Below are 27,731 nucleotides of genomic sequence, written 5' to 3' on the forward strand. Positions count from 1 at the left end.
TGATACCAAGAGCAAAGCGTAGTACCCAGCCCAGTGACGAGACATTGGGGCACCTGTAGGTACAGTATCTGACATCCGATTCACCCGCTATCCATAAGAGGCAGGTATAATGGAGGCAATTGTTTATAATGAACATGGAGGGGGGCACAAACTATTTTATGATGGTGGTGGTAGTTGTTTCAGGGAGGATTCGGGGGCAGTATGTTGTATTTGTTGCTTGCGGTAATGGTTTTGTGTATCGAATTACAAAGAGCAATTGTAATGGCCTTTTATTTACAGCTGGCAACCAGAGCGACAGATACCATTTCACGATGTCAGGTTCCCACCGCCGTCCGGCTACAATAAGGACATAAACGAGAGCGATGAAGTGGAGGTAAGTGCACCCTCCATTGTGGCAGCCGGACGAGAGCATTCTCTTCACCATCCCCATCCCTGTGCTGTGTTGCTGTATCATGGAGATAATAGATAATAAACTGTTCTTTTTTCCATTTATTCTTTAGTTTTTGAGGGTGAAAGGCGAAGATGATTTCATGGTAGGTTGTGAGGAATGCCAGCTTACTAAACAAAGCCTCCTCTCCTCCCGCCGACAAGCCGCGCGCCATGTACTGCGCCATGTACTGCACATCCATATTGTGTTTGGCTGTGTGTACGCTGTGTTGTCGCCTCGCTTAAAAATCGTCATTTAAGCTGAAGAAACATCGTCTGGTTTATATAGGTATATGGGTTATACCTATATATGATGGCCCCCTATTGTATCTGTGCACCCATCATACACAGAGCCTATAATATGACCACAATACATTGATATTATGGCATTATTTGTGCCGTTACCCTGTGTGTGTGCGTGTATGTGTGTGTGTGTATATATCAGGGGTGGGCAATTAATTTTCCCATGGGGCCGCATGAGAAATTGGGATTGGTTTAGAGGGCCGGACTAATATAATTACCTCAGTTCTACCCAATATATTACATCACTACACCCCCTCCATATACTACACCTGTAATAAACTACACCACTACACCCCTATATACTACACCTGTATTATACTACACCCCCCATATACACCTGTATTATACTACACTCCCTCCATATACCTGTAATATACTACACCCCCATATACACCTGTATTATACTACATCACTATATAATACACCTCCGATATACTACATCATTACACCCCTATATACTACACCTGTAATATAGTACATCACTACACCCCATTTACTACACCTGTAATATAGTACACCTCCATATAGCACACCTGTAATATACTACACCTCCATATAGCACACCTGTAATATACTACATCACTACACCCCATATACTACACCTGTAATATAGTACACCCCCATATAGTACACCTGTAATATACTACACCTCCATATAGCACACCTGTAATATACTACATCACTACACACCATATACTACACCTGTAATATAGTACACCTCCATATAGCACACCTGTAATATACTACATCACTACACCGCATATACTACACCTGTAATATACTACAACTCCATATAGCACACCTGTAATATACTACACCTCCATATAGCACACCTGTAATATACTACATCACTACACCCCATATACTACACCTGTAATATAGTACACCCCCATATAGCACACCTGTAATATACTACAACTCCATATAGTACACCTGTAATATACTACATCACTACACCCCTATATACACCTGTAATATACTACATCACTACACCCCATATACTACACCTGTAATATACTACACCTCCATATAGCACACCTGTAATATACTACACCTCCATATAGCACACCTGTAATATACTACACCTCCATATAGCACACCTGTAATATACTACACCTCCATATAGCACACCTGTAATATACTACACCTCCAGATAGCACACCTGTAATATACTACGCCTCCATATAGTACACCTGTATTATACTACACCTCCATATAGTACACCTGTAATATACTACACCTCCATATAGCACACCTGTAATATACTACACCCCCATATGTCACACACCCTGCTCCCCATACAGCCTGCACCCCCATATCACACACACTACACCCCCATATGTCACACACCCTGCCCACATATTTCACCCTGCCTGTACCCCAACTTACCCCTCTCAAACACTCTGCACCCCTTCACATCCTTCTGTCAGTCTGCAGCCCTCATATGCCACTCACCCTGCAACTCCATCTTCCCACATATGCCACTCACCATGCAACTCCATCTTCCCACATATGCCACTCACCCTACAACTCCATCTTCCCACATATGCACTCACCCTGCAGCTCCATGTTCCCACATATGCCACTCACCCTGCAGCTCCATGTTCCCACATATGCCACTCACCCTGCAGCTCCATGTTCCCACATATGCCACTCACCCTGCAGCTCCATGTTCCCACATATGCACTCACCCTGCAACTCCATGTTCCCACATATGCACTCACCCTGCAACTCCATGTTCCCACATATGCACTCACCCTGCAACTCCATGTTCCCACATATGCCACTCACCCTGCAGCTCCATGTTCCCACATATGCCACTCACCCTGCAGCTCCATGTTCCCACATATGCACTCACCCTGCAACTCCATCTTCCCACATATGCCACTCACCCTGCAGCTCCATGTTCCCACATATGCCACTCACCCTGCAGCTCCATGTTCCCACATATGCCACTCACCCTGCAGCTCCATGTTCCCACATATGCCACTCACCCTGCAGCTCCATGTTCCCACATATGCACTCACCCTGCAACTCCATCTTCCCTCATATGCACTCACCCTGCAGCTCCATGTTCCCACATATGCCACTCACCCTGCAGCTCCATGTTCCCACATATGCACTCACCCTGCAGCTCCATGTTCCCACATATGCACTCACCCTGCAGCTCCATGTTCTCACATATGCACTCACCCTGCAGCTCCATGTTCCCACATATGCCACTCACCCTGCAGCTCCATGTTCCCACATATGCCACTCACCCTGCAGCTCCATGTTCCCACATATGCACTCACTCTGCAGCTCCATGTTCCCACATATGCACTCACCCTGCAGCTCCATGTTCCCACATATGCACTCACCCTGCAGCTCCATGTTCCCACATATGCACTCACCCTGCAGCTCCATGTTCCCACATATGCCCCTCACCCTGCAGCTCCATGTTCCCACATATGCACTCACCCTGCAGCTCCATGTTCCCACATATGCCACTCACCCTGCAGCTCCATGTTCCCACATATGCACTTACCCTGCAGCTCCATGTTCCCTCATATGCACTCACCCTGCAGCTCCATGTTCCCACATATGCACTCACCCTGCAGCTCCATGTTCCCACATATGCACTCACCCTGCAGCTCCATCTTCCCTCATATGCACTCACCCTGCAGCTCCATGTTCCCACATATGCACTCACCCTGCAGCTCCATGTTCCCACATATGCACTCACCCTGCAGCTCCATCTTCCCTCATATGCACTCACCCTGCAACCCCCCTCACCCTCATGTCCCCTCTTTTCTTATTACCAGTCATCATGTGTCCACATCTCCTTCAGGATTCAGTATCTTTGCTTTCTGCCCGGCATCCTGTGTCTCCTCCCACACAGTCACATGGGCGTGACATCATTGCAGGTCCTACAGTGCAGGATGAATTATTTCGTCTGCTGTGCCGCTTCTTCTCCTGCCCGGCGGGAACTTTTGAAATGACACACGCAGCGCAGTACTGACAACGTCAGAGCGCGCGCGTGTGTCACTGACAATTAGTGCCGGCAGGGAACAGAGGAAAGACTCCTGCGTTCCGCTGCCTGCACTGACTGTGCGGAGTGCGGACCTGTACAGGATCTCTCCTTGCTCTGCACGCTGCAGCCCGGCTCCACTGCACCGGCTGAAGACGGGCGGGCCGGTCACAGAGAGCAGGCGGGCCGGATGTGGCCCGCGGGCCGCCTCTTGCCCAGGTCTGGTATATATATATATATATTATATTTCATCGTTCCTTATGGGAGACCCAGACCATGGGTGTATAGCTTCTGCCTCCGGAGGACACACAAAGTACTACACTAAAAAGTGTAGCTCCTCCCTCCGAGCATATACACCCCCTGGATGACCACATCTAGCCAGTTCAATGCTTTGTGTTCAGGAGGTCACACACACATGCATTCTCATCTGATTTTTGATTTTTTGATTTCAAAGAGTTGGAAGAAAAGCGGGTCCAAGCTGGACTCCCGGCATGTCCCTTCTCACCCCACTGTGTCGGCGGTGCTGTTAAGGTTGATTTACAAGGCTGGAGCCTTACATGCCGCGCTCCTTCACCATCCCTCGGGCTCTGGCTTGAAGTGGGAGCCATCACGGTTCTCTCTGCTTTGCAGGAGACCGGTCTCCATCCGCAGCCCTTTCAGGACCCTGCCGGACGGAGCGCTCACCCCTCAGGGACCTGGCCCTGCGTCTCATAAGCTAAGTATTGAGACGTTATTGAAAGGTCCCTTGTGCATTTATTGTGGGGAGAGTGTGTTATGTCACTGTGCTGTGATTTCCGGCCGGTTCTCTGGTTTTCTCCTGAGAACCGCGCCGAGGGTGCCTGCTCGTCGGCCGCATGAGAAAATTTAGGCCCCGGCTTCGGCTGCGGCCTAGTTTCGTTTTCACTGCCCCTGCATGTCAGTCATGCAGGGGGACAGTGCGGCGCCGCCCACCGGCCGTTCAGCTCAGGGGAGGACACTCCTCTCTGAGGAGATGTTTCCCTCCCCTGTATTTCTCCTTGGCCCTCCGGTTCCCGCTCTTGGACTAAACCCCACCCCCCCTCCTCACTCCGGCGCCATTTTATCAGCGTTTACACACTGATCGGCGCTGGCTGCTGCAGCTCTGCATCTGTCTGGGGGTCCAAGCTGTGGAATCCGGAGGGCACACAAAACGGTCTGGTAAGCCACAACCTCTGGTTGTGGACTTTATTATACACTCTCTGGGGGTCATTCTAAAGGAGTGTATTCTTTACTGCAGAGCCTCCACCTCAGCAGCATGTCTCTCACTTGGAGCAAGGCTGCAAGGCTTTACTCTATATGCACTGCATGTCAGCTCATACTGCCTGAACCGAGCACATATCCACATTGTGATGCCTGCTCTAACATGGTGGTGCCTCAGCCTGGAGTCTCCCCAGGGGTCCCTCCGGCTGCTCCGGCCCCGGTGGCTGAACCCCCGGCTTGGGTAGCATCGTTTTCTAAAGCTATCTCCCAGTCCTTTGCCGACTCCATGGGACAGCTGTCCCGGACTCTGCTGACCATGCATCAGCCCCCTTCTCAGGGCGCCTCTGCTGCTCCGACTCGCTCTGCAGAGCTCACAGAGGATTTTTCATCTGTTCCCGGACCCCGTCCTCCTAAACGGAGACGCAGGGACTCTTCTCCTTCCTCGTCCCACGGCTCCGATTCACGAGCTGAATTGCAGGGCGAGGAGAATGCCTTTACTGTGGGCTCGGACGCTACCTCTATGTACCCCATTGATTTATCTGAAGGGGATGCGGATGTTAGTGACTTGATTGCGTCCATTAATTCCGTACTGGACCTCAATCCACCAGTGTCAGAGGAACAAGCCTCTCTGGTAGAAAAACACCAGTTTACCTCACCTAAGAGAGCAAGGAGTATGTTTTTTAACCACTCCAGTTTTCAGGCCACTGTGACCAAGCCCAGGGCCTGTCCTGACAAACGCTTCCCAAAGCGTAGTTCTGATGAACGTTTTCCCTTTCCACCAGAGGTGGTCAAGGAGTGGGCTCATTCACCAAAGGTAGATCCTCCGGTGTCTAGAATCTCAGCCCGGACAGTTGTATCTGTGGCCAATGGCACCTCACTTAAGGATCCCACTGACCGCCAGGTTGACCTTCTGGCCAAATCTGTATATGAGGCGGCAGGGGCCTCGTTCTCCCCGTCTTTTGCAGCGGTGTGGGCTCTTAAGGCCGTCTCTGCTTCTCTGGAGGAGATGCATTCCCTCACCAGGGACTCTATGCCCGAAATGGTTGCCTTAACTTCCCAGGCCTCGGCTTTTTCATCCTATGCCATGTCTGCCATTCTGGAGGCTTCTCACCGCACGGCGGTGGCTTCCGCTAATTCTCTCGCGATCCGCAGGATCTTGTGGCTTCGAGAGTGGAAAGCAGACGCTTCTTCTAAGAAGTACCTTGCTGGGCTCCCCTTTGCTGGGTCCCGGCTGTTCGGTGAACAACTGGATGAAATTATTAAGGAAGCTACTGGCGGGAAGAGTACTTCCTTGCCACAAACTAAAACCAGGAAACCTGTCCAGGGCAGGAACCAGTCGAGGTTTCGTTCCTTTTGTTCCTCTAACTGGTCATCCTCTAAGCCCTCAGCCTCGTCCACTAACTCAGCCAAGGATCGAAAACCCAGCTGGCGCACGAAGCCGCGTCCTCAGAAGAGCGGAGGAGCCGCTGCCACTAAGGCAGCCTCCTCTTGACTATCTGGCTGCGCCAGCAACGTCCTTGGTCGGTGGCAGGCTCTCCCACTTTGGCGACGTGTGGTTCCAACACGTCTCCGATCAGTGGGTGCGGGATATCATCTCCACGGCTACAGGATAGAATTTTCTTCCAGCCCGCCAAACAGATTTTTTCTGTCAACTCCCCCCTGCTCCAAAGCCGCCGCCTTCTCTCAGGCCGTGGCTTCCTTGCAGGCCAATGGAGTAATTGTACCGGTTCCCGCCCGGGAACGGTTCAGAGGGTTCTACTCAAACCTCTTCCTAGTCCCCAAGAAGGACGGTTCCTTCCGGCCCATCCTGGATCTCAAGCTTCTCAACAAGCATGTTCAGGTGCGGCACTTTCGCATGGAATCTCTGCGATCGGTCATTGCCTCAATGACCCAAGGAGATTTTCTAGCATCCATCGATATCAGAGATGCCTATCTGCATGTGCCAATTGCAGTTTCACACCAGCGTTGGCTACGTTTTGCAATCGGAGAGGAACATTTCCAATTCGTGGCTCTCCCCGTACAAGGGACCCCTGAATAACGTCTCAATACTTAGCTTATGAGACGCAGGGCCAGGTCCCTGGGGGGGGTGGTGAGCGCTCCGTCCGGCAGGATCCTGACAGGGCTGCGGATGGAGACCGGTCTCCTGCAAAGCAGAGAGAACCGTGATGGCTCCCACTTCAAGCCAGAGCCTCAGGGGATGGTGAAGGAGCGCGGCATGTGAAGGCTCCAGCCTTGTAAAGTCAACCTTAACAGCACCGCCGACACAGTGGGGTGAGAAGGGACATGCCGGGAGTCCAGACTGGACCCGCTTTTCTTCCAAATCTTTGAAATTAAAAATCAAAAATCAGAGAATACATGTGTGTGTGTGACCTCCTGAACACAAAGCATTGAACTGGTTAGATTTGTCATCCAGGGGGTGTATATGCTCGGAGAGAGGAGTTACACTTTTAGTGTAGTACTTTGTGTGTCCTCCGGAGGCAGAAGCTATACACCCATGGTCTGGGTCTCCCATAAGGAACGATAAAGAAAGTTTTTTTTTTTTTGTTTTGTCTTTTTTTTTATTTTCCCTGATGATTTTTTTTCATCCTTTTGATTTCACTGCGCCCAGTTTTGAGCGGATTCCAATCTCATCCACTTCAGAAAAGTGGCAAAACTGCTTCAGAAAGAAAAAAGGTCAAAAACCCATCTTATATGAAAAAGATAGTGGATTTCCCATATAAATGAATGGGAACAGGTTTCTGACTTGTGGAGGATTTTGGAGAAGATCTGCTGTCAGAAAAAAAACTTTGGAAAAACAAAGTCTCTTCACATGCAGAGGATACTTCTCATCATCCTCACGCTGCAGAAATTGATCGGTGCCGTCTTCAAGCGCTGATGTAAATTTATGGCGATAGGGTGAAATCCTCGGCAAATTCTCAAGTAGCGCATGCAGATATTTCTGGTAACTTAGTCCTGTGTAGGCACACCTTAAAAGGGTTATTCCCCAAATCACAAGTAATCCTCAATCCATAGGAAAGGAGATACAGTGGCATACAAAAGTTTGCGCACCCCTGGTCAAAATGACTAAGCACGTTGAAGATGAAATGGTCTCTGAAAGGCCTATAAAGTTAAAGATGACATATTTACTTTGGATTTTAGGCAAAAAAAAAATCTAATATATTTTACATTTTAAAAAATTGGAAAAAGGAAAAGGAGCCAATGCAAAAGGTTGGACACCCTTGGAGATTTGTGAGCTCAGATAAATTTGATCAAGGTTTCAGACCTTAAAGGGAACCTGTCACCATTTTTTTTGGCCTATAAACTGCATCCATCAACACCAGGCTCTTATATACAGCATTCTAACATGCTGTCTATAAGACCCCAGGCCGGGGGTATAACATAAAAAACACTTTATAATACTTACCTAACAGTCGCGCTGTGGGCCTTATGGGCGTCTCCGTTGTCCAGTGCCAGCGCTGCCTCTTTTGGCCATTTTTGTCCTCCTTCTTCTCTAGCCACGGTGCATGACGGGTCTGACGTCATCCACACTCGCCGGCATTCAGGTCCTGAGCAGGACAGATCAAACTATTGTAGTGCGCCTGCGCAGGACCGGCGAGTTTGTATGACGTAGCCACATCATGCACCCAGGCTTCAGAAAGAGGACGAAGATGGCTGAAAGAGAAGGCGCTGGCACCGGACAACGGAGACGCCCAAAAAGCCCACAGCGCGACCATTAGGTAAGTATTATAAAGGGTTTTTTTATGTTATACCCCTGGCCTGGGTTCTTATGTACAGCATGTTAGAATGCTGTATATAAGAGCCCGGTGGTGGTGGCCGCAGCTTATAGGCCGAAAAAGTGGTGACTGGTTCCCTTTAATTAGATTGTTTGGGTTATGGCTTATTCACTATCATCATTAGGAAATGCTAGGTGATGTAAATTTCACAGCTTTATAAAAACCCAGCCTTCTCTAACCTTGTGCCAAAAAACAGCAACCATTGGCTCTTCTAAACAGCTGCCTAGCACCCTGAAAATTAAAGTGGTGGAGGCTCACAAAGCAGGAGAAAGCTATAAGAAGATAGCAAAGCGTTTTCTAGTTGCCCTTTTTTCCATTCATAGTGTAATTAAGAAATGGGAGTTAACAGGTTGAGTGGAGGTCAAGATAAGGAGTGGAAGACCAAGAAATGTTTATGTGGGAGTTGTTCAGAGGATTGCTAGGGAAGCAAATTAGATACCCTGCTGGACTGCAAAAGACCTTCAGGAAGATTTAGCAGACTCTATAGTTTGTTGTACATTGTTCTCCTGTTCAGAGACACCTGCACAAACCTGGCTTTTGTGGAAGAGCTCATCAAAAGAAAAGCTTTCTTGTGTACAGGAGGAGAGAGATATCAAGGCAGTCGGGACGACGGGCTCAGGACGGCAGGCGGGGACGGGCTCAGGTCGGCAGGCGGGACGGGTTCAGGTCGGCGGGCTCGGGACGGCTGGCGGGGCGGGCTCGGGACGGCTGGCGGGGCGGGCTCGGGACGGCTGGCGGGGCGGGCTCGGGACGGCTGGCGGGGCGGGCTCGGGACGGCTGGCGGGCTGGGCGGGCTCGGGACGGCGGGCTGGGCGGGCTCGGGACGGCGGGCTGGGCGGGCTCGGGACGGCGGGCGGGATGGGCTCGGGACGGCGGATGACTGCTGGAGTCTCCAGAATGATTGTCTTGATGACACCTATAAAAAGAAATTGCATAAATGGCGTTTTTTTTAAGCATTGATATTAATAACCATAAATAACTACCGTATTTTTCGGACTATAAGACGCACCGGACTATAAGACGCACCCTGGTTTTAGAGGAAAATGGGAAAATAAAACTTTAAGCAAAAAATGTGGTCATGACACACTTATGGGGCGAGGATCTGCTGCTGAAACTGTTATGGGGGTAATGTCCCCAAATTTTCTACTAAGGTACCCCATCCTGGTAATGATCCTCCTGCCTTGTATATGATCCTGCTATAAACCCCCATCCAGCCTGTTCACATACCCCCCCATCCAGCCTGTTCACTTACCCCCCCCATCCAGCCTGTTCACATACCCCCCCCATCCAGCCTGTTCACATACCCCCCCATCCAGCCTGTTCACATACCCCCCCCCATCCAGCCTGTTCACATACCCCCCCCCCCATCCAGCCTGTTCACATACCCCCCCCCCCATCCAGCCTGTTCACATACCCCCCCCATCCAGCCTGTTCACATACCCCCCCATCCAGCCTGTTCACATACCCCCCCATCCAGCCTGTTCACATACCCCCCCATCCAGCCTGTTCACATACCCCCCCATCCAGCCTGTTCACATACCCCCCCATCCAGCCTGTTCACATACCCCCCCATCCAGCCTGTTCACATACCCCCCCATCCAGCCTGTTCACATACCCCCCCCATCCAGCCTGTTCACATACCCCCCCCATCCAGCCTGTTCACATACCCCCCCATCCAGCCTGTTCACATACCCCCCCCCATCCAGCCTGTTCACATACCCCCCCCATCCAGCCTGTTCACATACCCCCCCATCCAGCCTGTTCACATACCCCCCCATCCAGCCTGTTCACATACCACCCCCCCATCCAGCCTGTTCACATACCACCCCCCCATCCAGCCTGTTCACATACCACCCCCCCATCCAGCCTGTTCACATACCCCCCCCATCCAGCCTGTTCACATACCCCCCCCATCCAGCCTGTTCACATACCCCCCCCATCCAGCCTGTTCACATACCCCCCCATCCAGCCTGTTCACATACCCCCCCCATCCAGCCTGTTCACATACCCCCCCATCCAGCCTGTTCACATACCCCCCCATCCAGCCTGTTCACATCCCCCCCCCATCCAGCCTGTTCACATCCCCCCCCCCATCCAGCCTGTTCACATCCCCCCCCCCATCCAGCCTGTTCACATCCCCCCCCATCCAGCCTGTTCACATCCCCCCCCCATCCAGCCTGTTCACATCCCCCCCCCATCCAGCCTGTTCACATCCCCCCCCCCCCCCATCCAGCCTGTTCACATCCCCCCCCAATCCAGCCTGTTCACATCCCCCCCCCATCCAGCCTGTTCACATACCCCCCCCATCCAGCCTGTTCACATCCCCCCCCTCCATCCAGCCTGTTCACATCCCCCCCCTCCATCCAGCCTGTTCACATCCCCCCCCTCCATCCAGCCTGTTCACATCCCCCCCCTCCATCCAGCCTGTTCACATCCCCCCCCCCCCATCCAGCCTGTTCACATACCCCCCCCCCCCCCCCCATCCAGCCTGTTCACATACTCCCATCCTGCTATATGCCCCCATCGTGCTCATATACCATCCTGGTATATGGCCTGTATCCTATAGCACAGAGAAAAAAAATAAACGTTTATACTCACCTTTTCCTCACTCCCTGCAGCACCGATCATATCTTCCTCTCTGGCACGCTGATCTGTGTGTGTGGAGCCGCCCCCCTGCTGCACGCGATGTCTTCCTGTCTGTGCCGATCAGCTGACCGGCTCAGCACAGATCAGCTGACCGGCACAGATCAGCTGACCGGCACAAACAGGAAGACATCGCGTGCAGCAGGGGGGCGGCTCCACACACGGGGACGGGTGAGTGCACTGATTCACTGCACCCCGCGCTGGTAATGACGCGCGGGGAGCAGTGAATACAGCCGCACATGATCACTCCAGGCTGTAATTGCCAGGGGTGATCATGCGGCCGGCTCTTTGCTATGCGCGCGTCCCCGCTCGTCCTCCCGCCCACCTGTCAGTGCCGGCTTCAGCGCTGAGAGATGGGTGGGAGGATGGGCGTGCATATGTAATGAGCGGGCCCACGTGGTCACGGCAGGCGCTGCTGCTGCCTGCTCGTGTCCCCGATGACCCGCTCCATCACAGCACCCTCTGTCCCGGCCGCAGCCCTATAGTCAGACCATAAGACGCACCCCCAACTTTCCCCCAACATTTGGGGGAAAAAAAGTGCGTCTTATGGTCCGAAAAATACGGTAGTTAATATTGTATTACTTAACCAAATCATACAGAACTTTTTCCTGTCACTATGAGATTTTGTAACACGTATGATTTTAGACTGTTTACGTATGAGTTGTATTAAAAATAATAATATTCTGACAATTCTGAATGCTTTTCAATCATGTTGCGTTAATTAACTATTAAATATCTCAGAAACTATAGCCAATCTGCCAAAACCAAAGTCATAGTCTTAATTAACACCATAAACGTAATATAAAACCATTCAGACGTCGTTGGCACCAAAATCGCTGTATAGCAGTGTAATTAGTTCCAAGACTATGCAATATACACTGCAGAAAAAAATGTCAAAAAGAACAGAGAAGTGTGAGGAGATTCAGCTAAAATTAAGAGCATGTTAGTATGAAATGAGATGAAGTGCAGAAATATTCCTACGTTTATGGTGGAGCTTGGCTATAATCGTGTCTCATACTCTGGTATATACTTGTGGTGCCATCGTCCATTTTTACAATGTGGAGGTTCCACAGTTAGAAATCTATAGAAGTTTGCATATGCACACGTGTGTATCGGGCTATTGTATTATGTATTCTTCTGTACAGTTCTGCTTAAATGTTTGGCCACTCTTATGGTTTTCCTTGGTCTTAGTGGAATGTGCACATTGTAGCGTTAGGGGTACTTTGCACGTTGCGACATCGCTAGCATTGGCTAGCGATGCTGAGCGCGATAGTCTCCGCCCCCGTCGTACATGCGCTATCTTGTGATAGCTGCCGTAGCGAATATTATCGCTACGGCAGCTTCACACGTACTTACCTGCCCTGCGACGTCGCTCTGGCCGTCGAACCGCCTCCTTACTAAGGGGGCGGGTCGTGCGGCGTCACAGCGACATCACACGGCAGGCGGCCAATAGAAGCGGAGGGGCGAAGATGAGTGGGACGTAAACGTCCCGCCCACCTCCTTCTTCCGCATAGCCGGTGGAGGCAGGTAAGGAGATGTTCCTCGCTCCTGCGGTGTCACACACAGCGATGTGTGCTGCAAGAACGAGGAACAACATCGTACCTCCTATTGGTGCGACATTATGAAAATGACCGCTACACAGATCACCAATTTTCGACGCTTTTGTGATCGTTTATCGGCGCATATAGACTTTACACGTTGCAACGTTGTTACTGGCACCGGTTTTGCGTCACTTTCGATTTGACCCCAACGATATCGCAGTAGCGACGTCGCAGCGTGCAAAGGCAATCTATCATCCACTCTAATTCCAATTATTTTGGATAAGTTGAACCACAGAGTGAAGCCCACAAGTGCTCTTCACCCCTGTGAACACCCCTCCTGAGGATGCTGCTTGAGACTATTCGAAAGTGCAAAAGCTATAAAAGGAGGTTACTTTGAGGAATCTATGGTTTAACACACAATTTGGTTTGTCTCACACGTAATATTCTCCTTGTTTCCATAAGTGTCCTTTTATCATTTTGCTGCCTTCAGTCTGAATATAGACTGTGCACGTTCTAATAAGAACAGGGAAAATCATTGCATGAAAAGGTGTGTCCAAACTTTTGACCGATAATGTATATAGGCTCATGGTATTGTAGGTACTGGTGCAGACGTCTGAATCTGCTTGTTGTATTGCGAACAGGACTTACCGTCTTAGGCTACTTTCACACATCAGTTTTTTTCCACCAGTCACAATCCGTTTTGTGACTGATGCGACGAGATTGCGGTAAAACTGATGCAACGGATCCTGTAAAAGAAAAAACGGATCCGTTGTACCATTTTATTTTTCTTCGTCGCTCCATTGGGAGACCCAGACGATTGGGGTATAGCTACTGCCCTCCGGAGGCCACACAAAGCACTACACTAAAAAGTGCAAGGCCCCTCCCCTTCTGGCTATACCCCCCCGTGATATCACGGGTTCTCCAGTTTTAGCTTTGTGTGCGAAGGAGGTCAGACATCCATGCATAGCTCCACAGATTTTAGTCAGCAGCAGCTGCTGACTATGTCGGATGGAAGAAAAGAGGGCCCATATAGGGCCCCCAGCATGCTCCCTTCTCACCCGTGGATGGTGTTGTAAGGTTGAGGTACTTATTGCTAGTACAGAGGCCGGAGCCCACATGCTGTTTTCCTTCCCCATCCCCATGAGGGGCTCTGGGTGAAGTGGGATCTTACCGGTCTCCAGGCACAGAGACCGAGCTCCATCCACAGACCCAAAAGAACCTGCTGGATATGGAGCTGAGTATCGTCAGGGACAGGGCCCTGCTACATCAAGGTACTCTGTGTCCCCGGGCAAGCGCGCACACACACACCAGCATTGCTGGGAGTGTTAGTGCGCCGGGGACAACAGCGCGGAGCGCTGGTGCTATTATTCACTGCAGCTTTGCTGAGTGAATTTATGTATTGAAAACGGCTGCGCCGGCCGCTGCTGGTTGTTTTTTACATTGTGGCGCGGCTGGGACTTGTGGTGCGCCGGGGGACTTCGGCGTCGGCCGTGCACATAGGACGGCCGCGCTTATTACTCGAGTCCCCGGCTTTGCGGCCTAGTTTTCGTTTCGTTCCCGCCCCAGCCCTGCCAGTCAGAGGAGGGGCGGGACGCTGTACAGACAGTCAGCGCCGAGAGCTGGAGTCTGCTTTGCATTCTCCAGCCCCCTCTCACTGAACACAGTGAGACGCCGGGTTCCCGCTCTTGGCTGGGGCTCGCCCACGGCCCGCCCCTCTGCACAGGACGGGGAAGAGAAGCCGGCAGCCATTATGGTTTCCACTCTGGGAGAACGGAACCAGTCACAGGTTTTTGGGCGACCTCGCACCCGCTCTTGTGCGGGCGGTAAGCAACTGACACCACTAATGCTGAAGTGGGCTTTTGGGCTGTGTGCTGATATGCTATGCACTGTACTGTACTGTCGCTATTCTGGGCAACAGCAGCAAATAAGCAATGCTGCTGAGGCACAAGCTTTCAATGCTTCTTCGTTTGCATGTGCTGCAGTGTTTACTGTCAGATTGGGCAACAGCAGCAGTAGAGCAATTTGTGCTAAGGCACAAGCTTTCAATGCTGCTTCGCTTGCATGTGCTGCACGGTTTATTGTTATGATATACATTCACTGTATGTCGCTATTCTTGGCTAATGCGCCCAGATAAACAGACAAAAGCAGCAGTAGAGCAATGGTGCTACGGCACAAGTTTTCAATGCTGCTTGACTTGCATTGGCTGCAGTGTTTACTGTCATGCTTGTATGCTATACATTCACTGTATGTCGCTATCCTTGGCTAATGTTCCTGGATAAATAGACAACAGCAGCAGAAAGGCTAGGGTGCTAACGCGCAAGCTTTCAATGCTGCTTGGATTGCATGGGCTGCAGTGTTTACTGTCATGCTGTATGCTATACATTCACTGTATGTCGCTATCCTTGTCTCATGCTCCTAGATAAATAGACAACAGCAGCAGAAGAGCAAATGTGCCAAGCCACAAGTTTTCAATGCTGCGTGTACTACATGTGCTGAAGTGTTTATTTGTACTTCATGCTTGTATGACTATTCACTGTACGGTCGCTATCCTCGGCTAGGCTCTTAGATAGCTAGACAACAACAGCAGAAAAAGACAAGTTGCCAATGCACGGGCTTTCTATGCTGCTTGTACTGCATGTCATACGGTTTCAGGACCCCCAGTGCGTGCAATTGCTCAACCGGGGTCTCTGCTATATGTGGCCAAAGGAACCACCTGTGATCTCTGTCCAGAGACAGGGACGAAGTTGCAGTTTTTCCGCTGATATATTGTCTGTGACTATGACTGACATCTTACAGACTTTGCACCCCAAGCAGACCGTGGGCAATATGGTTGCAATGACCCTGGCCGCCCTGATCTGGAGCATCTCAAGGCGCCAGAGTGATTCCAGGCATCCCAGAGAGCAGGCATCCGACACGGTCGACAGTCCCAGATGGCCTAAGCGGGCTCGCTGGCATTAGCCCTCGACTACATCACTGGGCAAGGTCCCAGCTGGAGTACTCTCTGTACGATGAGGCAGACGTAGCTGTTCAGGACTCTGTTCCTGAGACCGCTCTCAATCCGGATACACCGGATGGTGACGCTATAGTGAATAATCTTATTGCCTCCATCAACGAAAGGTTGGGTATTTCTCCCTCAACTCCTCCAGTGGAGGGGTCAGCTTCACAGCAAGAGAAATCTCTATATATTGAGTACTTGTTTAGCACTCTGACTCCAGAGACGCAGTCCAGAAACGACACGCTTATCACGATAAGCGTTTCTCCGACCGTATTAATGAGACACGTGTCGCTCCCCCTGACGTGGTCAAGCGCTAGACCCAGTATCCAAATGTGGATCCCCCAATCTCCATGCTTGCAGCTAGATCTATAGTTGTAGTGGTGGATAGGACTTCACTTCAAAAGGCCATTGACAGATAGCCCTCTGGTTGCAATCTGTCTATGAAGCTATCGGCAGGTCGGCTGCTCCGGCAGTCGCAGCCGTGAAGGCACTCCAAGCTATTTCAGCTAGTATTGCGCAGAGGGTCGCTGTCACAGGTACTCTCGGTCCCAGCAGCGTCTTTAACTCGCAATGTCGGCATGGCGAATCATGCTGTTATTGCTGTCCGAGACTCTACGAGCCGGACGTCAGTGGCACCCGCCAACTCCGTGTTTTTACGCAGAGGCTAGTAGTTGAGAGATTGGAACAGAGGCTGCTTCCAACGAAGTGCTTAACCAGGTTGCCTTTATCTAGTGATAGTCTGTTGGTAAGGGTTGAATGAAATCATTCAACTATCCAAGACGACTCAAAAAGCCCAGAAGGGCATAGATTCTTAGCGGGCTCAATTCACGCCCGGGGAAGGCAGCCGGAGGATCCGCTACCAAAGCGTTTTCCTCATAATTTTCAGCCCTCTCACTCCGCAACCGCGGGGGGGCAGACTCCCCCGCTTTAGCGGCATTTACCTACCGCAGGTTGAGGGCCTGTGAGTGAGAGTCAGTTTGTTTTCAAACTACCGCACCGACCGAGCCGAGGCTCTTCTGCAGGCGGAAAGAGCGGTAATCCCTGTTCCTCTTCAGGAACCAGATACGCATTTTGCCCCGACCTGGTCGTGGTGCCAAAATAGGACGGCTCCTTCCGTCCCGTTCTGGACTTTATACTGCTTAACGAGCACGTGAAAACCAGGCGGTTCTGGATGGCATCACTCCGCTCCGTCATTGCCTCTCTGTCTCAAGGAGTTTTCCTAGCTTCAATAGACATCAGGATGCTTATCTACACGTGCCGATTGCTCCGAGGCACCGGCGTTGGCTACGATTCGTTATTAAAGACGAGAATATTTCGTTTCGTAGCCATACCCTTTGGCTGGCGACAGCCCCAAGGGTGTTCACCAAGTTCGTGAAAGCAGAGGGAGCAGTCCCGCGCTCTCACGGTCACTCTGTGATCCTTTACTTGGGCAATCTACTGGTCAAGGCACTCTCCTTTACAAGCATGCCAACACAACCTGAACATGGCGCTGGACCCTTCCCAGAGTTTCGGGTGGGTCTTCAACTTTTCAAGGTTGAACCCAATCGCTGGCATCTCCTGGAGAGTTTTCACACTCTCTCAGCGATAGTGAAGCTTCCGCTGGACAAACAGCGTTCACTACAGACGAGGGGACAGTCTCTCCTTCAAGGAGGCGCCTCATCCAGAGGCGAGTTTTAGCTTTTCCAGACGGTCAAAGACCATCTTCAGAGGAGTCCACTCTTCAACTCAGTGGTCTGGAGCTCTGGGCAGTGTATCTTGCACTGCAAGCCTTCCTGCAGTGGCTGGAATGCAAATAGATCCGAATTCAGTCGGACTATCCACAGCGGTGGCATACACCAACCACCAAGGCGGACTACGCAGTCGACAAGACTCCCAAGAGGTCCGGCGGATTCTGCTATGGGTAGAAGACAGAGCATACACCATATCAGCTGTTCACATCCCGGGCGTACGACACTAGGAAGCAGACTTCCTCAGTCGCCAGGGCGTGGACGCAGGGGAATGGGCTCTGCACCCGTTTGTTTGCAAGAATTCTGTAGACGCAGGATGAAGACGGACGTCGACGTCATGGCTTCTCGGCAACAACAAGGTCCCGATTTTCATGACGCGGTCTTACGATCAAAGAGCTCTGGCGACAGGCGCCTTGGCTCAGGATTGGTCACAGTTCCAGCTACCGATTGTTGCCACACCATCCTCGTCGCCCCAGACTGGCCGGGGAGGTCGTGGTACCGTGATCTGTGGCATCTCACCGTCGGTCGACCGTGAGCACGATGTCATTGCCACCATGAGACGGGCTAGCCAGCCGCGGTCTGCCAAGATCTACCACAACTCGTGGAAGATATTCTTATCTTAGTGTTCTGCTCAGGGAGGGTCTCCCTGGCCATCGGCATTGCCTACTTTGCCTTCCCTCCTGCAATCTGGTTGGGAAAGAGGTTGGTCGCTCGGCTCCCTTTAAGGGCAAGTCTCGGCACTATCCGTGTTCTTTTCAGAAGCGTCTAGCACGTCTTCCTAAGGGGCGCACGTTACTACAGGGGGTTTGTCATATTGTGCCCCCGTACAAGCGGCCGTTAGATCCATGGGATCTGAACAGGGTACTAGTTGCTCTCCAGAAGCCGCATTTCGAGCCTCTGAGGGAAGTTTCCCTTTCGCGCCTGTCACAGAAAGTGGCCTTTCTGGTTGCGATCACGTCGCTTCGGCGAGTGTCTAAGCTGGCGGCTCTGTCATTCAAGGCTCCCTTCCTAGTGTTCCACCAGGACAAGGTAGTGCTGCGCCCTATTCAGGAGTTTCTCCCTAAGGTTGTATCCGCGTTTCTTCTTAATCGGGATATACCCTTTCCTTCCTTTTGTTCTCATCCGGTTCTCCGGTATGAAAAGGATTTACAGTTGTTAGTTCTGGTGAGAGCACTCAGAATCTACATTTCCCGCACGGCGCTCATGCGCCGCTCTGATGCATTTTTTGTCCTTGTCGCTGGTACGCGCAAGGGGTTGCAGGTTTCTAAAGCCACCATGGCTCGATGGATCAAAGAACCAATTCTTGATGACTACCGTTCTGCGGGGCTTCCGGTTCCTTCAGGGCTGAAGGTCCATTCTACCAGAGCCGTAGGTGCGTTTTGGGCATTACGACACCAGGCTACGGCTCAACAGGTGTGCCAGGCAGCTACCTGGTCGAGCCTGCACATTTTTCACCAAACATTATCAGGTGCATACCTATGCTTCGGCGGACGCCAGCCTAGGTAGAAGAGTCCTGCAGGTGGCAGTGGCTTCCCCATAGGGGAGGGCTGTCTTGCAGCTCTAACATGAGGTATTTCTTTACCCACCCAGGGACAGCTTTTGGACGTCCCAATCGTCTGGGTCTCCCAATGGAGCGACGAAGAAGAAGGGAATTTTGTTACTTACCGTAAATTCCTTTTCTTCTAGCTCTTATTGGGAGACCCAGCACCCGCCCTGTTGTCCTTCGGGATTTTTTTTTTTTGTTGTTTGCGGGTACACATGTTGTTCATGTTGAACGGTTTTTCAGTTCTCCGATGTTACTCGGAGTTAATTTGTTTAAACCAGTTATTGGCTTTCCTCCTTCTTGCTTTGGCACTAAAACTGGAGAACCCGTGATATCACGGGGGGGTATAGCCAGAAGGGGAGGGGCCTTGCACTTTTTAGTGTAGTGCTTTGTGTGGCCTCCGGAGGGCAGTAGCTATACCCCAATCGTCTGGGTCTCCCAATAAGAGCTAGAAGAAAAGGAATTTACGGTAAGTAACAAAATTCCCTTCTTTTTTTTTATTTTTTTTTTAACCTGGCAAAAGTTATTTGCCATTGAAAACCTTTATGAATCCATGAGAGAGAGACAGAGAAATGTATACATCGGAACATGCTCGGTTGCTAAAAGACGGATCTGTCACTGGAATCCGTCATTTCACGGATTCCGACGGATCTGGTGCCCATAGGCTTCCATTATAACTAACAATGGTCACCGACTGATCTGTCGCTATCCGTTTTTTCGACGCACACAGAAAACATTACATTGTGCATTGCTTCCGCACCACGGTCGGTCATTCCACGACTGATCCATCGCGTGACGGATGCAACGCAAAGCCATCAGTCGCAATCCATCGTTAATACAAGTCTATGGAGAAAAAAACGGAATCCTGCAAATTATTTTGCAGGATTCAGTTTTCTCTCAAAGGCTAAGTTCACATTTCCACTAAAATGTATCAGTCACAATCCACTACTCTTGTAAACAACGGAATCCGTTTAGCGGATTCCGTTGCTCCCATAGACTTGTATGAGCAGCGGATTGTGACTGATGATGCTGCGTTGCACCCTCCGCCCGACTGATCAGTCGTGGAACGACTGACCGCTGGGCGGGAGGAATGCAGCATGTAACGTTTTTTGAGCAGCGCGATCCGTCTGATTTCGCTGCGCATGCTCTCTGGCTCCCTGCACACGTCACCAGCTTTGGTTGGTTACCCGATATTTACCCTGGTTACGGTGCAAGGAGCCAGCGCTAAGCGGTGTAGGCCCGTAACCAAGGTAAATATCGGGTAACCAAGGTAAACATCGGGTGCTTTGTTACCCGATATTTAGTCTGGTTACGTGTGCAGGGAGGCTGACACTTCCCCGCTCGGCCCCGCCCCCTCCCGCACTCCGCACATGTGTGTACACACACACCTGTCCCCAGCCATGCAGACAAGCACTGCCACTGACACCCTCGTCTGGCCCCGCCCCCTGCTCGGCTCCGCCCCCTCCCGCACTCCACATGTACACACACACACAAATACACTCACCTGTCCCCAGCCATGCAGACCGCAGCACTGCCACTGACATCCTCAGCGCCTGGCCCCGCCCCCCGCTCGGCTCCGCCCCCTCCCGCATTCAGCATGTGTATACACACACACTCACACACACTCACCTGTCCTGCAGTCCCTGCGGCACTGACGTCCTCAGTGCCACGGCCCCGCTCGGCTCCCCCCGAACTCCGCCCCCCGCACACAACGGAATCCGACAAAGAATTCTGTTCTTTGTCATCCGTTGTACAGCGTTGAACAGCGCATCAGTCACATGCGTCAAGCGACGCATGTGACTGATACAAAACAACGGAAATGTGAACTTGGCCAAAGCGACAGTTTGGGACTGAGGGAAAATGACAGAAACGTAAAACTAGCCTTACGGGCCTAAACACTCAAAGTGAACATAGTCTAGGACAAAGCCAATAGGGAAACGATCATAGACCAGAGGTTGTGCCCTGGCATCTGGCAAGGTGCCTGTATATGACATAAATGTTGTCCTAACCTGATATTTGATTGCAGGATTTAGTCATATATATGAAGGGTGAGGGCATAGTCCTTAAGGCTGCTTTACATGCCGCTAGCGATGTCGCTCGTGAAAGCACCTGCCCCCGTCGTTTGTGCGTTACGGGCAAATCGCTGCTCGTGGCGCACAATATCACTAGTACCCGTCACATGGACTTGCCTTCCTAGCGACGTCGCTGTGGCCGGCGAACCGCCTCTTTTCTAAGGGGGCGGTTCGTGCGGCGTCACAGCGACGTCAAACGGCAGGCGTCCAATAGGGGTGGAGAGCAGCCTCATGGAAGACACGCCCACCTCATTGCCGGGTGCGGTGTTGTTCGTCGTTCCTGGGGTGTCACACGTAGCGATGTGTGCTGCCTCAGGAACAACGAACAACCTGTGTCCAAAATCAGAAACGACATTTGGGAAATGAACGACGTGTCAACGATCAATGATTAGGTGAGTAATTTTGATCGTTAGTGGTCGCTCGTACGTTTCACACGCAACGACGTCGCTAACGAGGCCGGATGTGCGTCACGAATTCCGTGACCCCAACGTCATATCGTTAGCCATGTTGCTGCGTGTAAATGGGCCTTTATTCTCCCTTGATGGCACATGTTGACCAAAAGAAAAGTTGGCCATGTTGGGTGTTGACATGCCCAAAGTGTCCTGCTGATGGGCCAGATTGGGGTGTAGGCAGGAATGGCTATGGGCCAAATAAGCATTCAGACCACTGTAATGCTAAATGTATAGCTCACTCCAGTCCTCTTCTACAACGTGGTACGCAGCATGTCCGGATCGTGGGCATGTACCCTAAAAGTTGATTTCTTTTTCGTTCCTATGGGAGACCCAGACATTGGGTGTATAGCTTCTGCCTCCGGAGGACACACAAAGTACTACACTAAAAAGTGTAGCTCCTCCCTCTGAGCCTATACAGCCTATACACCCCCTGGAGTACCAGATCTAGCCAGTTCATTGCTTTGTGTTCAGGAGGCATACATCCACACATGCATTCTCATCTGATTTTTTCATTTTTGCAAAGAGTTTGAAGAAAACCGCGTCCAAGTCTGAACCCCCGGCATGTCCCTTCTCACCCCATTGTGTCGGCGGTGCTGTTAAGGTTGATTCCAAGGCTGGAGCCTTACATGCCGCGCTCCTTCACCATCCCTCGGGCTCTGGCTTGAAGTGGGAGCCAGCACGGTTCTCCATGCTTGGCAGGAGACCGGTCTCCATCCGCAGCCCTTCAGGATCCTGCTGGACGGAGCACTCATCCCCAGGGACTTGGAACCCTGCGTCTCAGCAAGCTAAGTACCTGAGACGTTTATATTCTGGGGGTCCCTGTACTTTATTATGGTGGGAGAGTGTGCTGAGTGAGTTTTCTGATATTTCCGGCCGGTTCTCTGGCTGTCGCCTGAGAACCGCGCCGATGGTGCCTGCGCGCCGGCCGCACCGCTCAAATTTAGGCCCCGGCTTCGCCGGAGGCCTACTTTCGGTTTCACTGCCCTCGCATGTCATTCATGCAGAGGGACAGTGCGGCTCCGCCCAGCGGCCGTTCTGCACAGGGGAGGGACACTCCTCACTGGGTACATGTCTCCTCCCCTGTAAGTCTCTTTGGCCCTCCAGATCCCGCTCTCAGAGCAGGTCCCGCCCCCTCTCCTCGCTCCAGCGCCAAGAGGTGCTTGGGGGTCCGGGCTTCGGGATCTGGAGGGCACACAACACCGCTCCAGCGGTCTGGTAAGCCACAACCTCTGGTTGTGGGCCTCTGTATATACTCTCTGGGGGTCACTCTGGCAGAGCCCCCACTTCAGCAGCATGTCTCACACAAGGAGCAAGGCTCCAAAGCTATATTCAGTATGCACTGTATGTAAGCTCGTGCTGCCTGAACCGAGCACATATCCACATTGTGATGCCTGCTCTAACCTGACAATGCCTCAGCCTGGAATCGCACCCACAGTGGTCTCTCCGGCTGCTCCGGCTCCTGTGGCTGAACCCCCGGCTTGGGTAGAATCCTTATCTAGGTCAATCTCCCAGTCTTTTGCCGACTCCATGGGACAGCTGTCCCGGACTTTGCTGAACATGCATCAGCCCCCTTCACAGGGTGCCTCTGCTGCTAGGGCTCTCTCAGCGGAGCTCACAGAGGATTCTTCATCTGGTCCCAGACCCCGTCCTCCTAAGAGGAGACGTAGGGCTCCCTCCCCTTCCTCGTCCCGCGGCTCTGTTTCAGAAGCTGACTCGCGGGACGAGGAGGATGCCTTTACAGGGGGCTCGGAGGCTACCTCCATGTGCCCCATTGATCTGTCCGAAAGTGACTCAGATGTTAGTGATTTGATTGCGTCCATTAATTCTGTACTGGACCTCAATCCGCCAGTATCAGAGGAGCAACCCTCTCTGGCAGAAAAGCACCAGTTTACCTTGCCTAAGAGGACAAAGAGTGTGTTCTTTAACCACTCCAGTTTTCAGGCCGCTGTGACCAAGCCTAGGGCCTGTCCTGACAAACGCTTCCCAAAGCGTGGTTCTGATGACCGTTTTCCCTTTCCACCTGAGGTGGTCAAGGAGTGGGCTCATTCACCAAAGGTAGACCCCCCGGTGTCTAGACTCTCAGCCCGGACCGTTGTATCAGTGGCTGATGGCACCTCTCTTAAGGATTCCACTGACCGCCAGGTTGACCTTCTGGCCAAATCTGTATATGAGGCGGCAGGGGCCTCGTTCTCCCCATCTTTTGCAGCAGTGTGGGTTCTCAAAGCCATCTCTGCTTCTCTAGAGGAGATGCATTCCCTCGCCAGGGAATCTATGCCCGAAATGGTTGCCTTAACTTCCCAAGCTTCCGCTTTTTCATACTATGCCATGTCAGCAATGCTGGAGGCTTCTCACCGCACTGCGGTGGCTTCGGCTAATTCCCTCGCTATCCGCAGGATCTTGTAGCTTCGAGAGTGGAAGGCAGATAATTCTTCAAAGAAGTACCTTGCTGGGCTCCCTTTTGCTGGGTCCAGGCTATTCGGTGAACAACTGGATGAAATTATTTAGGAAGCTACTGGCGGGAAGAGTACTTCCATGCCACAAACCAAAACCAGGAAACCTGTCCAGGGTAGGAACCAGTCGAGCTTTCGTTCCTTTCGTTCCTCCAACTCCAAGGTCGTCCTCTAAGCCCTCAGCCTCGTCCACTAACTCAGCCAAGGACCAAAAATCCAACTGGCGCACAAAGGCGCGTCCACAGAAGACCGCAGGAGCTGCTGCCACTAAGGCAGCCTCCTCTTGACTATCTGTCCGCGCCAGCAACGTCCTTAGTCGGTGGCAGGCTCTCCCACTTTGGCGACGCGTGGTTTCAACACGTCTCCGATCAGTGGGTGCGGGATGTCATCTCCCACAGGATAGAATTCTCTTCCAGCCCGCCAAACAGATTTTTTCTGTCAACTCCCCCCTGTTCCAAGGCCGCCGCCTTCTCTCAGGCCAACGGAGTAATTGTACCGGTTCCCGCCCGGGAACGGTTCAGAGGTTTCTACTCCAATCTCTTCCTAGTCCCCTAAAGGGACGGTTCCTTCCGGCCCATCCTGGATCTCAAGCTTCTCAACAAGCATGTTCAGGTGCGGCATTTTCGCATGGAATCTCTGCGGTCAGTCATTGCCTCAATGACCCAAGGGGATTTCCTGGCATCCATCGACATCAGAGATGCCTATCTGCATGTGCCAATGGCAGTTTCTCACCAGCGTTGGCTACGTTTTGCAATCGGAGAGGAACATTTCCAATTCGTGGCTCTCCCCTTCGGGTTAGCTACGGCCCCTCGGGTATTCACCAAGGTCATGGCAGCAGTGATTGCGGTTCTGCACCTCCAGGGGTTGGCAGTGATTCCTTACCTGGACGACCTTCTAGTCAAGGCTTCATCCAGCGCAGACTGTCAGCGGAGTGTCTCGCTCACTCTCGCCACTCTAGCCCAATTCGGCTGGCTGGTCAATCTGCCCAAATCCACTCTGACTCCGACCCAGAGGCTCACGTACCTAGGGATGCAGTTCGAGACTCTGCCGGCACTTGTGAAGTTGCCCTTGATCAAACAGCAGTCCCTCCAACTGGCGGTGCGCTCTCTGCTGAGGCCCCGCCGTTATTCCATCAGGCACCTGATGCAGGGGCTGGGTCAGATGGTGGCGTCAATGGAGGCTGTTCCCTTTGCCCAGTTCCATCTGCGTCCTCTGCAGCTGGACATTCTCCGCTGTTGGGACAAGCGGCCTTCCTCCTTGCACAGGTTAGTGGCTCTGTCGCTACAGACCAGGAGCTCTCTTCAGTGGTGGCTTCGGCCCCTCTCTCTGTCTCAGGGACGCTCCTTCCTGGCTCCGTCCTGGGTGGTTCTCACCACGGATGCCAGTCTATCCGGCTGGGGAGCGGTATGTCTCCACCACCAAGCACAGGGCACTTGGACTCCGTCCGAGTCAGCCCTCTCGATCAATGTGCTGGAAACCAGAGCCGTGCTCCTGGCTCTCCTAGCTTTTCACCACCTATTGGCAGGCAAGCACATCCGAGTCCAGTCAGACAACGCGACAGCGGTTGCCTACATCAATCACCAGGGCGGGACACGCAGCCGCCTGGCAATGTTGGAGGTACAACGTATCCTTCAATGGACGGAGGACTCCAAGTCCACCATATCCGCAGTCCACATCCCAGGCGTGGAAAACTGGGAGGCAGATTATCTCAGCCGTCAAACCGTGGACAGTGGCGAGTGGTCCCTGCATCCGGCAGTGTTTCAGTCAATCTGCCGCAAGTGGGGCAGTCCGGACGTGGAGCTAATGGCATCCCATCACAACAACAAGGTTCCGATTTATGTGGCTCGCTCCCACGAGCCTCAGGCCTTCGCAGCGGACGCTCTGGTTCAGGACTGGTCCCAGTTTCGTCTGTCCTACGTGTTTCCCCCTCTTGCTCTCTTGCCCAGAGTCCTGCGCAAGATCAGAATGGAGGGCCGTCGGGTCATCCTCATTGCTCCGGACTGGCCCAGGCGAGCTTGGTACCCAGACCTGCTCCATCTGTCCGTAGAGGTGCCGTGGCATCTTCCGGACCGTCCAGACCTTCTCTCAATAGGTCCGTTTTTCCGCCAGAATTCTGCGGCTCTCAGATTGACGGCGTGGCTCTTGAGTCCTGGATCTTGACGGCTTCTGGTATTCCTCCTGAAGTCATTTCCACTATGACTCGCGCCCGGAAGTCTTCCTCGGCCAAAATCTATCACAGGACTTGGAAAATTTTCCTGTCCTGGTGACGCTCTTCCTTATCGGCGGCCCTTGGATCCCTGGGACCTCAATTTGGCCTCACGGCCTTGCAGAAACCCCCCTTTGAGCCTCTTAGGGAGGTTTTTTTGTTTCGTCTTTCACAGAAAGTGGTCTTTTTAGTGGCCATAACTTCCCTCAGGAGAGTCTCTGATTTGGCTGCGCTCTCTTCGGAGTCACCTTTTTTGGTTTTTCATCAAGACAAGGTGGTTCTCCGTCCGACTCCGGACTTTCTCCCTAACGTGGTTTCTCCTTTCCACCTTAACCAGGACATTACCCTGCCTTCCTTTTGTCCGGCTCCTGTTCATCGCTTTGAAAAAGCGTTGCATACTCTGGATCTGGTGCGGGCGCTCCGGATCTATGTGTCTCGCACCGCTGCTCTTAGGCGGTGCACCTCTCTTTTTGTGCTAACCACAGGTCGGCGTAAGGGCCTCTCTGCTTCTAAGCCGACCTTAGCCCGTTGGATTAGGTCGACCATTTCGGATGCCTACCAGTGTTCTCAGGTGCCTCCCCCGCCGGGGATCAAGGCACACTCGACCAGAGCTGTCGGTGCCTCTTGGGCTTTCAGGCACCAGGCTACGGCTCAGCAGGTCTGTCAGGCTGCCACTTGGACTAGCCTGCATACCTTTTCAAAGCACTACCAAGTGCATGCTCATGCTTCGGCAGATGCGAGCTTGGGCAGACGCATCCTTCAGGCGGCTGTCGCCCATTTGTGAAGTTAGGCTCTGCCTACTTCTCAGTTTTTCTGTTTATTCCCACCCATGGACTGCTTTGAGACGTCCAAATGTCTGGGTCTCCCATAGGAACGATAAAGAAAAAGAGAATTTTGTTTACTTACCGTAAATTCTTTTTCTTATAGTTCCGTATTGGGAGACCCAGCACCCTCCCTGTTGCCTGTTGGCAGTTTCTTGTTCCGCGTGTTATCACCGGCTGTTGTCGTGGACAGAGTCTCCGGTTGTTCCGGTTCTTGCTCTGTTTTTACTTGTGGGTGGCTATTCTCCTTCAGCTTTTGCACTAAACTGGCTAGATCTGGTTCTCCAGGGGGTGTATAGGCTCAGAGGGAGGAGCTACACTTTTTAGTGTAGTACTTTGTGTGTCCTCCGGAGGCAGAAGCTATACACCAAATGTCTGGGTCTCCCAATACGGAACTATAAGAAAAAGAATTTACGGTAAGTAACAAAATTCTCTTTTTCTAACACTTTAGATATGATGTTGCCCAAATAATTCTTTAATTTAATTTCAATATGTTTTCCAGGTTTATTCCCGAGCAAACGAGAAAGAGCCATGCTGCTGGTGGCTTGCTA

General features: G+C 52.0%; 1 protein-coding gene across 2 annotated transcripts in view; it reads left to right on the forward strand.

Moving 5' to 3' along the window:
* FMR1 (fragile X messenger ribonucleoprotein 1) overlaps positions 1 to 27,731 on the forward strand; it is a 149,902-nt gene that overhangs the window by 17,901 nt on the left and 104,270 nt on the right. Inside the window, exons 3-5 of one of the 2 annotated variants that reach the window (XM_075323781.1) lie at positions 280 to 373; positions 501 to 533; positions 27,683 to 27,731. The exon at positions 27,683 to 27,731 is cut by the window's right edge and continues 23 nt beyond it. In XM_075323781.1, the coding sequence (XP_075179896.1) occupies positions 280 to 373; positions 501 to 533; positions 27,683 to 27,731 (176 nt within the window). The remainder of the gene's footprint in view (positions 1 to 279; positions 374 to 500; positions 534 to 27,682) is intronic. The other variant, XM_075323782.1, reaches the window with a different exon arrangement.

Source organism: Anomaloglossus baeobatrachus, chromosome 9, assembly GCF_048569485.1.
Source record: "Anomaloglossus baeobatrachus isolate aAnoBae1 chromosome 9, aAnoBae1.hap1, whole genome shotgun sequence".
NCBI classification, from domain to species: domain Eukaryota; kingdom Metazoa; phylum Chordata; class Amphibia; order Anura; family Aromobatidae; genus Anomaloglossus; species Anomaloglossus baeobatrachus.